Genomic DNA, 12820 nt, shown 5'->3' with positions numbered 1-12820 from the left:
CACGCCTCTGCGGGAGCCTTACATGTGCTGTACGTAGCTCACATTCCCGAAAGGATGTCAGGTACTGCTGTGGATGACCAAAAATGGGCCCTTTCCCTGCTCCTGAAACGCTCTTCCATACAGGCACAAAAGCACGTCAAGTGACTTTGCCCACAGCCAAACATTTTCTTTTTAAGTGGAACCTGATAGCTATTAAACTTGGTGTAACACTGCTCCTAAGCGTGTTAGGAGTGATGGATTATCTCAGTAACAGACTGGTTAGCAACTTCTCCTCAGTTCCCATTCGGTAACACAGTGGCCTGCAAATAAACAGTAAAAAGATAAAAGAGGGAAGAGCTATAACTTATAAAGTGAGTAACCATTCTGAGGAAATCATTACACTGAATCGTAATGTAATGGTCTATTTTGGGAATCGTCGTCTTTGCAGTAGAATTTATAACCTTTGTTGCCTAATGCGTGTCATTAGCAAATCCATGTGAAGGTTATATTTAAAGACAGCAAAAAGAAAAGAGTAAATCTCAAACCACCGCAAAACAAATCCAAGGTCTTGAATAATAACTGAGAATGAAAGGAAATAAGATCAAAGAAATATTATAAGTACAGTCCTTGTCAATAAATGGCCCCAAAGGCCAATATATTCACAGAGGAACCTCAGCAGTACTTGCTCCTAAAACAATGCCCTCCTTGCTTTAAATCACCATTCTTCCCTGCAATAGGCATTATTTTTCCTCATTCAGAGTCAACTTCAAATTTCGTAATAACTTATTGGCAGGAAGTACATTTTGGCAATTTTAGTTTTAAAAAAATACAAAACGTTCCTTTGGTTGCTAGCAAAAGCAGGTATGACCCCACATGCCTACATGACATGTTTTTCTTGGCTAACCTGGGAATGTGCTGCGAATTGTAGTTTCAAGTCGTTCTGTTTCGGATTCTCTATAAGGGCCTATTTTCTAGGAACTGGAAACTGATAATTCACAGGAAATTGTGGTATCAGTTCACATCCCAAAATAGTGAAATTATGATACTGAACTGAAGCACTCACTGGGGTGAAGCGGTACATCTCCATTGCTCTCTCGTTTACAGCTGCTACACATCTGGCTAATTATAAACGTGAAGAAAATCTTTGACGTGATTAACTGGATGGCTGGTACGTGCTGGGAATGAACAGGCATCTTCCCAGCAATTTGTTTCGATACGATAAACCAGTCAGTGATTTATCCCTGCCCACAGAGGCTGGAATTTGAAACAGCCCTGCAATATTTTGTCCTTAAAAACGCTCCAACTTGTTAAATATGGAAAACTGGCATAAAGGATGTAATGCAAGTTAGACTTTCCCAATGCATTCTTAAAAAATTTATGAGACTTTAAAATGTTCTGCCATTCAGTTATGAAAAGGTTTCTATAGAAACTGTCATGCAACATGACTTTTTGCTATAAACACACTCATTGAAGTTGTCTAACTTCTACATATTCATTCTGTTTTCAAGGGGACCAGAAAAACCCATCCCTTCCCTGTTATCCAGGTTCTCTGGCTGAGGTTCCAGCACTAACACATCTTGACTTGTTTATAGAGATTTCCTTGGTTAAGCTGCAATGGAAATAAACACACTTCAAGAGGTTATCACTATTTTGCAGGCATTAGATCATGTAGTTTAGTTACTCAACCTTTAATCTCTCCCAGTTGCATGTGATTGGCGTACATTATGCCAAGAGAATTGATATTGGGAGCAAATTAACTGTTGAAGTGTCAGAAAGTTGGAAAACTGAAAATAAGTATTCCAAAACTATTTGACCAAGTTCCCAGTTTCCTGCAGTTCTCAGTGCCAGCCTCGCTCAGAGTGTCTCTCTGATTTCACGAAGTGCAGTGAAAGAGTTTTAAAATTAGAAAAATCCACCAACGTTGACCAAACTGGAAATAGTTGGCGATCTAATCCGAGGCTGGGCCATTGTTCAGCGCCTGGGATTAAAGAGGGGAGACTGGGAGTTTTATGGGAACTTTGGCACGGCGCTACCTCCTTCCGCGCGTTCTTTCTTGCAGACAGTGCTCGTGAAAAGTGCTGACTCGGCAGTCTCGGAGGCTGAGGCTGCTCCCTTTCTCCGCAGAGCAGCTCTTGTACTCACGCCCTCACCTCTCGTTGCCAGGTGGAGGGTGGGGTGGAAATGTTCCTCACTCTGCTTTTTGGCCAAGAGTTTCCCGTCTTTGCTATCACCATTTTTTCCATTGGTGGCAATAACGGTGGAGAACTCTGGCTCAGGCCGTGCTCCAAGGAACTGGTATTTTCGCCAGGGTCAGCTATAAAAACGTAGAGTAAAATAGAGCAAAACATAATTGTTAGTGCTGGCTCCCAGCTTCTGAGAGCAGTGCCATCTACTGCCACCACTAATGAAACCAGCCCAGGGACAACAACAGGGAATTTTTTTCCACAGAATTTAGACAAGGCCACTGTGATTCATCTGTGAGCTGAAGGTGATAATTCCAGATCTAATGAATGTTCCACTTCTGCCATCAAATCCGTGCTTCTCTTCTGCTCAGGCCATCGCTACTGCTAACTGGTATCCCCTGCCACTCTCCGATGGGCATAGGATTGTGTTGCGTTACGGCAAAAGTCTTGGTTAACCGAGTAGATCTGGATATCTGAAGGAAACTTTTGTTTCACTTTGGACATTTATTTTCCCTTAATATATTATTAGATCAACTCTTTACTGAAAATCTTGCTGGAAGTTTGCAGAAGAGAGGTAGAAGTGATGAAGCCTTTGCCTGGAACGCAGCAGGCAACCAGTAAGTGCACGTTCTACTCCAGGCTGCCATGCAAAGTCAGTAACTCCCTTTGGATACCCTTGTTCACACAGAGTGCTGGATACACTCTGAATTCCTGCCAGTTCAGGCTCCTTTGGGTTCCCAGGCAGGGATCCGCATGCCCCAGCCTCAGAAAGCACAATCCAAAGCCGGTGACACGAAGGGTGCAGAGGCAGGGAAGCATCAGGCTTTCCTCCGGAGCTCCACCGGCAGCGTTTCTGCGCGTGCGCTGGCAAACGCACCAGTTATGTTTGGCACCTCACTAACGAGGCAGAGGTTGGAGGACTTCACTCTTGGACTTGAGCGTCTAAATTCCACTGTAGCCTTGGCTTCAAGCACCAGCCCTTCTGGGCCAAGGTCCTTCTGTGACTCAGTTCAGGACACATAAAGTAGAGAAAATAATTACCTCTCATCACGCAGAAGCGCTGCAAATAAGGAGTAGGTGACACTCTGTGGCACTTTTATTACTTTTCCATAGTTGGGTCCGTGGCAAAGGGGGATCGTACAGCAAAACAACCCAACAGGTACTGAATTAACTGCTGTAGGCATTAATATTCCAAACATCACTGACAGCCTAGTGCAGGGTCCTTTGAAAATCCCAGCTATAGCTGGGATTCTCTTTAAAAACCAAATGAAATGGGTAGCTAAGAGCTACGAACGCTGCAAATTCATCTTTGCACTTGCATCCAGCCTTTTGGATTACTTGCACTCTCTAAACTTGATCCAGGACTTCTCCATCCTTTTTTTTCCCTCCCTTTTCCATGTTTGCTGCCAGTTTACTACCATAATCTGTGCTCTGACAAATCTACTTTCTTTTCTCATCGCCATTTCTGGGTCACTTTACAGAATAAAGCCTTTGAAAGCTGGAGACTTCCTTTTGACCAGTTATAGTCACAACTAGTGCTGCACATGTGAACATCTCCTGAATTCTCCTCCGTCTTCTCTCTCATTGCTAAGGGCAAGGGTAAAGATAATATTTCATGGCTTAAGTGGCCTTATAAAATGTTCATGGGCAAATTGTAACGTACTCTTCTTTCCAAATCACCTTTTTTATCAAGGCAATAATGGAAACAAATAAAAAAACATCTCAATTCATTTTCAAGCAGTATATTCTGAACATGCAAACAGCTTCTAGCCTGGGCAGGCCCAGCTGGGTGACTTGGATGGACGACCTGCTTGTTACATGCAGGAAAAATCAATATACTTCCTGGGGCTCAATCACTGAAAGCATTAAGTCAATTTAGCGTTAGTGAACACAAACCAAAGGCAACGCTCACTTTTATTTCGAAAGAACTTGGAAGAATGTGAGAAAACCTACAGGAAATTATGACAACTAAGTTTCAAAAATGAAACAAGTGGAAAAGGAGCAGCCGTAAAGTCCACCAGTTATAGGTGAGGAGGGTTCAGGGCGTGAGTCCAAGTCAGGCAGCGAACTGCTCGTTTTATGATCTTGCTCCACAGTCAACACAGTAAAATAATAACGGGGAGGGAAGACGATGGCAGCAACTCCTACCATAAAAATGAAGAGCTATCGTGCAGCTTCTTAGAAAAGCTGATTACATCCGTGTTCCCTCCTGTACTTCCCAGGTTTTGTTTTAAATGAACAACAGTATCTTTACCAGCATTACTTCTATTCCTGCTGGGACAAGGTTAGCTGTCAGCATTTGAAGCTGGGATTTGGCACACCTCTAGATCTGTGTTTTTCCCTTAATTATTCCTTAATAGCAAGAGCTTTGGCTCTTCTCATTACTTCAAGTCTAAGCAAGGTTGTCCAGACCCCACAAATCCAGAAGGGTTTGTATGGCCTGGAACAAAAGCGGTGAAGCAGCAGTGGGGTGCAGCTCTACAAAAGCTTTTAAAGGGAAAAGGCAAGGGGTTTTATTGCTGTGACTTTTTAATAGCTCTTCAAAGAGAAGTGCAACACACAGACTTCTGGCCGGGCTGCAGCAGAGAACACTGCAAGCAGCTTCTGCCTGGCATGTAATTTTAAGGACAACAAAAAAAATCTCTCCGCTGAAACAGTATTATAGTCAAGAAAGTAATTAATATTATTGCATTTCACAACGTATGTGCTTATTCATGTTGCTTTCTGATACAGAATATGCCAGTGTGGGTTCATAAATGTATAGGTACAACCTGTGTTTAACGCTACAGTTTAATTAGAGCTGGACTTTAATGATGTTCTTCTTACTACAAACGTGCTCCATAGCCTTATCTGGTTTAAATTAACATCAGCAGGCAGGCAAGCGGAGAACAAGCCAAAGATGTGCTTTTCTTTTTTTTTCTGTTTATATTATTTTATATGCAAGGAAACTATTCTAATGTTGCTCAACAAAAAAAAAAAACAAACTACAACTGGGGAGAAAATACTCAAATTCAAGAACTTCTGCATAGCGAGATTCCTTCATATGTATGTAGTAGGGCAAAACAAAATTTAAATTCTGCTTTACGAGTCAGTAACTTTCCGAGACACTTTTGTCAGGTGGTCACAGCTTTTGGCTGAATTCCAGCTTCTATGTCACATGCACAGATCTGAACAAGTGAAGTCCTAGCCAGAACTTCAAATCTCATTTACCTCTGCATTTTAGTGAGAACACCTTTGTGAGTTCTATAGGACTAGGAAATGAACAGAGCGTCCTGTTTGATGTTTCGCACAAACTGTTATTAAAACTTACATACAGTTGACCAGTTTCCACACTGAAAGCTATTTTCCCTTCAAGAATTCTGCTGCTTGGCTGGATGTGTTATTCTTTGGTCTAGCAGTGATAGTAAGATAATCCATTTTCTTCTAAAGGCAAACCTGACAAAACGGCCAGTCTGTCCATTTCCCCACCACCAGCATTATTTTGGATTCCAAATGAGAAATTCTATCAAGTTGGGTCTACAGATTGACACACAAACTGTTACAGGGCATCACATCCAGCCCTTTGAGAGCATAAAGCAGTGCTTAATAGATTTCTACGGCTGTCTGCTCAGCAAAACATCACAACCCAGTCCTACACAAGCACGGCAGAATGGCCAACCCAGTGCGACCAAGTTCTCCGTAGCACGTAAGACAAAAACCAAACGACTGGCTTTGGTGAGTCTATGCAGTGGCTGACCACTTCCAGAAATGCTCATTTCCCAAATAATGACCGACAGGCAAAAGAAAAAAAAAAAAAAAAGCTTTAAAACATATGCCAGTACTGTCATTTCTATGTAAAGTTTAGATCTGTCAAGTTTGTTTATAAAAACAAGAGAGGCCTGATCAAATGTTTCACTCCTGTTACAGCACTCATTCAGACAGAAGATTAAAGGAAATTGAGACAGAATAATTTCAATCTAGCCAGTTATCCACAGAACTATACTTTATATACAGTTTATTTCACTAGAGATTTTAATTTTATACATAGTATAAAGGGGTATCCTGGTATCACACATATAGTTATTTTACCGTACTGTTTAAGAACCAATTTTTTACATAATACAGTATTAAGTACCATATTAATTAAAACAAGTGATTTAAAAAAAAACCCCTACGTATAAATGGATGTTTATCATATGCACAGTGCAAGAATGTTTTTATATCATTGTAATCACAAAATGTGAATCTAAAATACAACACACTGATTTAAAACTAATTTATAATTATGATGCTCTGTGTTGTAGACAGTTGGATTAATCTTTGTTTGAATTACCAAGCAATGTTAAATTCCAGACAAAACAGCAGCAGCTTAAAATTATGATTTCAGAAAGATACCTTCCACAGTAACCCAAGTTTTACAAAACACTGGTTTTTCCCTACTTCTGATCTTGACAGTGTCCTAAGGGAACAGAATAACGGCACCGATGTCGTTTGGAGTTAGCTGGTAACTAACGCTAAATAAATTCTTTATTACTTCCACACAGGGAACCTTTAAGGATGATCGAAGAGGTAAAGACGGGGAGATTTATGGGCAGAATTCTCAGAATTTTAGTAACGGAGTACAGGATTTCTCCTCTGCAAATAGGAAGAAAATACTGCCATGTAAATCAGGTTGTTTACAGGTTGTTCTGTTGATTCCAGAAAACAATGGTGGAAAGGAAAGCATTCCTAATGTAAACACGTCGGAAAGGACTTCTTCATTTTCCCTTTTGCAGAGAGGGGCAGTGGATGAATATCAGCTAATAAGAAACAGATGTCTTCCTCAGAAGAACCACTTCACCATCACAGAATATATGTGGTAGTTGTCGAGAATTGCTAACGGGTTTTCTCCCTTCCCTCCCCCCAAAGTTTTCAAGTTCAATAAATAGTAGAAAAATAATCCTTTTACTTAAAAATCTTGAGATGCATTGTCCCAGGTTCCATACAGCAACTGTCAGAGCAGTGAACTTTCTACGCGTGAAACAAACGGCAGAGAAACCAACAGCCTTTCCCCCACCCCCCCGCCTCTATCTGGCACTTTTTGAGCCTTCAGCTGCACAGATTTCTGCTCTTCCAGTTAAGGAAACCAAATCTTCTCCAGCTCTTTGAAGCTCTCTCTCTCCTCTTGGCTCAGCGTAACAGGGCTTCCAAAGCTTCAGCTGCTGTATAAACTTGCGTCCCACTTTTTGGAGGTCTAACGTGCCTCCTGCTCCGTTTCGTTAAATGTTATGGCAGGTCCATCCATCAAGCACGTTTCCCTCCCATTCCAGAGCCAGCCTTACATTTATAAAAAATGTAAAGCGTTTCTGCCTAACAGTTTACTCAGGAAGTCGGTGAAATCATTCCTGGGGAAAAGCACGGAAACAAAGCCGCCCGCCGCTGCACGGATCGCTGTTCACCAGTTACGTTTCTTTGTCGGCGTTCCTTAGCATTCCGCATCCACAGTGTGCACCGTGACTGCAGCCTGTAAATGGTGGCTGTGGTGAAGAGTTGGGTGGTGCAACCGGTAGTGGTGAAACTTGTGACTCAACAGGGCAGCTGTCTGAGGTGGCGTGTCCAGGTCTAAGTCTTCGTCGTGGTTTCCGACGTCAACGCCAGCCGACAACGGGTCGTTATTGCAGGGAGGGTTTTCGCTGTCTTCCTGAGGACTCATAGTGCTGTAGCCTGGAAAATAAATCAGCAGGATGAAGAATGGAAAGCAAGACTTAAAAGGTCAATATTCCACAGTGCTGACTGCTGCACCCTTTGTGGAATCAGAGTCAGAGCTTCAGAGAGAATAAAACAATTAATTTTCTTTAATTAATAGAAAAAACCCAAACAAACCCATCCTCTCCTCTAAGTTCGTAATGGATCCCTTTCCCTGTCACCGTTGGTTGTTTATAAGTTCTGGGGACCTCTGGTCTGTACCACCCCAAACAGTAAAAAACCAATCATGCATTCAACAGTTTGTTACGGTACAATCAATAGCACCGATTTGAAAAACAAAATGTCACAGAATTTCTTTTGGGGGTGGGATCTTTTAAGATAATACTTGGATTTTTACAGACAAGAGAAGAAATAGGCGGGATCCACCACCGTTAACCTCTATTCCTATCAAACTCTATTTCTTTCCTAGGAAGCATCACCAGCTACTGCATCTGGAAGCAGCAAAACTTCTTCGCATCATCTTGCTGTATAATCACAGTATTGTATTTTTAAGAGGAAGCGAGCACTTTTCACCTGCCAGGGTCTATTTGCAAAAACCAAGCCTATGTTTTTAATGTCGGTGAAGTTTCCATCCAGTTAAGGAAATCTATTGAATCCACGTGGAAGTGTTCCACACAGCAGGTCCATTAAACCACACGGTACTGACACTTCCAGCTAAGCACACGCGCACAGTGCGATTAATTCGAGGCTTTCCCTTGGCTAAAATATCTGCTACTGGAGTCTGAGAAGTTAAAAAAAAAAACAAAAACAAAAAAAACAACAAAATCAGCCGTCTATAGAAGTAATGAGACATTGCATTCCCTGGGATATCCTAAGGAAATGATGTCACTGGAAAGCTAGCTCACAGCTAACCCTTGCAAGACAGGATCGTGCTTTCTCAGCGAGGAAGCTGTCTCCTAACAGGGCCCTCGGAGATTTTCTGTCCTTTTCTTTTGAAGCAGGTGGTAGTAGTTAACTATGAGCTTTGGATTTACCTCTGAAACCAGCTGTTACCACTCAAAACCAGTTTGCAGTACAAACAACAGCACCTCAGTAACTTCTAAATGCAAAAACACAAACAAAATTTAAAAGGCAGAAGATTTTGCTTTAATTAGAAAAGCAGCCAAAGTTTTCTGAGAAGGATTAAGAGCTGAAAACCCACTAGTGCTTCTGAGCATCTCGGTCAGGTTTTCGGCTTGAGACACCTAAAAGAAGAGTGTTAAAAATATCAGGCTAAGTGCCCAAAGCTGGTTCTCATTTCCCATGGTCTGAGTCATGGTTTCGAGCTGGCAGAGAGGAACTGGGGAAGATGACTGGGCAGCCCTTTGAAGAAGATGGAATTACAGAAACTAAAAATAGAAGCGCACACTTCAGAAATAGGTAGACAGTCACCCTGCTAACCCTGACGTGTTGAGTGGAAAGATGGGAAGGATTTGCCAGGACTGCAAGAAATGGAGCAGAAGGAGCATTAGTCTAGCAAATCTGCCTCAGCACAGGTAATCTGGCCCCAAATCCAGGGTAATTCCTCCTAGAGCGAGATTGTCTCTCGGACATCTGTTCATCCGCGTTCCAAGGCTTTGGCCTTCAGGCTTCCTGTCCCTCAGCAATTCCATTAGTGCAACTGCTGTCTTAATAATTGAAGAGGTCTGCTGTAACATACCCGGCCACTACGACACGCTGCCAGAGCTGCCATCTGTGGCAGACCGCCTTGCCTAACCCTCCTCTTAATTTATATTAAGCCTCCCCGTGAGTCAACAGCATTACACCCCTCTAACAGCTTTCAAGGTTTAAGATGACGCAGTCTCAGGGCACGAGACACGTATCAAAACTCCCTGGACCTAAACAGGGTTGAAGTGTGTGTGTGTGGCAAGTGCACATGGCTGAATACCCTTCATTGCCATACACGTACACAGTTCATGTTGATCATTGTTTGCTTAAAGGTGATGTCAGATGTCCTTGTGTAGTGACAGGATGGACCGAACGTGCAACAGAAGGGCTACAGGGCACCTGACTCATTGGTCTCTAAATCCATGCTTACTTTACCCCAGCAAATGCAGGCATCCAGCACATGTTGCTAGAATTTTAGGGAAAACGTGCGTGTCATGTCAAACAGAGAAGCAGCAGAGATGCTGACTTGATTGCAAGGGATGTGCTTTCTCTCGTTAAGCAGGAGAGGTCCATTGTCTCAACTGAACATCTAGATTGTTGGGGTTGGTGATGGAGAAAGTGTGGTCAACGCAGCACCATTTCTGTTGGTGTGAATTCTGTCACCCAGAGAGGCTGGCAGAACCCAAAATCAGGCAGGAGAGCACAGTGTGTAGCTGCTGCGACACTACTGCTCTGACAAAACCAGCTCCCTCGCTGGACTATCATCTGCAGAGGGTGTCAGAACTGTTTAACTGTGAACCAACAAGGAGGAAAGTCTTTTTGTTTGGTTTGGTTTGGTTTTGGCAGCCTTATCTGCAGCGTGCCAGACCTTTGGAGGAAGCTGAGTAACCACAACCATTAACCTGGGGCCAGGGCAGCGATTCAAGGTCTTACCGTGGTCGCTCTCCGTTCCCGATCGTCCCCAGTACCGGCGTCGGCGTTCGGGGCTGTGGGCGTGCCGCTCTATCACCGCTGCTATGAATCGAGTGTTACTAACTGGGAGAGAGAAACAAACAACTGGTTTTAAAGACAGTGCTTTTACTGAATTATGTGAGTGGGACAAATGAGGCGCAGGGGAACATGCCTTCTGCAAACTAATTCTTCTCCAATACTACTTCTTTTAAGAAGACTGTCAAGCGACAGAGGAGTGGGAGCAAAGAGATGGTGTTTAAACATGAAATAGATCAAGATCCAGTGGAACTTATTCATCTCATCTGCTTGGACAAACAGAAGTTAGAGAATTACCATGCCAACGTAAAGAACCTGTGGCAGCACTGAAAGCTGACTCAAACTGCAACTAAAAAGGACTTGGAGAAGCAGTAGTTGCAAGCCATGAAACTCAGATACGCTTATTTTTCAAACTTTGAGTGTTGGCACAGTTTCAAATCTTGGGTAATGGTTTAGTTCTGTTTCAGTCAGGGCCAGAGACAGGGATCTGGTCTGACTCTGGAGGTCTCCCAGAGTTCAGGTGCACCGGCTCATCTTACAGTTCAGCAGTATCGTATGCAAATGCCATTTTTACTGAACAGCACAGAAGTACGAGCATCCCACATCAAGGCAAATAAGATTTACTGCCACGTACACACCAGACTTGGCCTCTGCTTTCCAAGGCTGAGCAATGGTAGGAGTTTCCCATACCCTGTACTGTCACAATTGCAATTTTTAAGTTGATCAGAGCTATTGCTGGAAGTGGTCATGATGAGGGGAGCGTACAAGGCAAACCTCCTCCACACTGAGAGGAGGAGATTTGTCTTTTAAAAGTAAAAAAAATGTAATTTTTCAGCATGAGACTAAAGGTACACTGTAAGTTACAGTTTAAGTTGAAACATTGTTCTGTCATTTTCTACTGCTAATCAGCACAGGGCTTCCTCACGGATTTTTAATTCTAGTGCATTAAGAAATCAAATGGCTCCTTTAATCTAACTTTTTTTTTTTTTTACAGCAAAGTGATTCTGTACTTACTGATTCCTCTGTCTTCATGGCTGTCATCGTCTCTCTCGTCCCTATCGTTTTCCAGGTTTGACATACGCACTGACATTTCTACACACCATTACAAACAGAAAAATGCAACTGTTAAAAGAAAAATTTTGGATCATCTTACTAACAGCTGTCACCCTGGTAATACAGTGGAAGCACGTTGTGTTACTGTGTGAAGAGATGCAGCCTGAGCTTGGTGTGCTCTTTTTCCACGATATGTGGGGCTAAGGATACCAGGGAAACAACACACCCCACCTCCCCCTGAAAAAAAACAGGGCTTTTACGTTTTGAAGGAAGTGAACGGATTCAAAACAGAGCCATGGTTTAATCAAACATAGAGGTACTTAGCCCTGATCACACCTCTCACCTCTGTATCTTTCTACCAGAATCATAGAATCATAGAATCATAGAATGGTCAGGGCTGGAAGGGACCTTCAAAGGTCATCTAGTCCAACCCCCCTGCAAGGAACAGGGATATCTCCAACTAGATCAGGTTGCTCAGGGCCTCATCCAACCTGGCCTTGAACGTCTCCAGGGATGGAGCATCCACCACCTCTCTGGGCAACCTGTTCCAGTGTTCTACAACTCTCATGGTAAAAAATTTTTTCCTAATATCCAACCTGAATCTACCTCCCTCTATTTTAAAACCATTACCCCTTGTCCTATCACAACAGGCCCTCCTGAACAACCTCTCCCCATCTTTCCTGTAGGCCCCCTTGAGGTACTGGAAGACCGCTATAAGGTCACCCCGGAGCCTCCTCTTCTCCAGGCTGAACAGCCCCAACTCTTTCAGCCTGTCCTCATAGGAAAGGTGCTCCAGCCCTCTTATCATCTTCGTGGCCCTCCTCTGGACCCTCTCCAACTGGTCCATGTCCTTCTTATGTTGGGGGCTCCAGAACTGGACGCAGTACTCCAGGTGAGGTCTCACGAGGGCAGAGTAGAGGGGGAGAATCACCTCCCTCGACCTGCTGGCCACGCTCCTCTTGATGCAGCCCAGGATGCGGTTGGCCTTCTGGGCCGCAAGAGCACATTGCCGGCTCATATTGAGCTTCTCGTCCACCAGCACTCCCAAGTCCTTCTCCTCAGGGCTGCTCTCGATCCATTCACCACCCAGTCTGTATTTGTGCCTGGTATCCTTTCACCCCGTTTTGTCTCTCAGACTCCAGTGGTTTTATCTGTCTATGTATAGATATGCCATGAACATCACACGGACCAGAAGCAGGGAACACAAGTGAAAAAAGACACGTCCCAAACAGCCCAAGTAGAAAGAGTGTGAAAACTGTAATACTCCCAAAAACTCCACTCCTGTGCAGAACTAAAGCCAGGCCATC

At 43.4% G+C, this 12820-nt stretch overlaps 1 protein-coding gene across 1 annotated transcript in view; it reads right to left on the bottom strand.

The window, feature by feature from the left end:
• Positions 1-7605: 7605 nt before the first annotated feature.
• The window catches only part of CACHD1 (cache domain containing 1), a 115193-nt gene continuing 109978 nt past the window's right edge, over positions 7606-12820 (bottom strand). The window contains exons 25-27 of the mRNA XM_086617440.1: positions 11475-11552; positions 10407-10508; positions 7606-7844 (exon numbers count right to left, since the gene is read on the bottom strand). Of these exons, the coding sequence (XP_086473566.1) occupies positions 7606-7844; positions 10407-10508; positions 11475-11552 (419 nt within the window). The remainder of the gene's footprint in view (positions 7845-10406; positions 10509-11474; positions 11553-12820) is intronic.

The sequence above is a fragment of the Tauraco erythrolophus genome, chromosome 10 (assembly GCF_009769465.1).
Source record: "Tauraco erythrolophus isolate bTauEry1 chromosome 10, bTauEry1.pri, whole genome shotgun sequence".
In the NCBI taxonomy this organism is placed as follows: domain Eukaryota; kingdom Metazoa; phylum Chordata; class Aves; order Musophagiformes; family Musophagidae; genus Tauraco; species Tauraco erythrolophus.
This window is presented reverse-complemented; position numbering and strand designations above follow the sequence as displayed.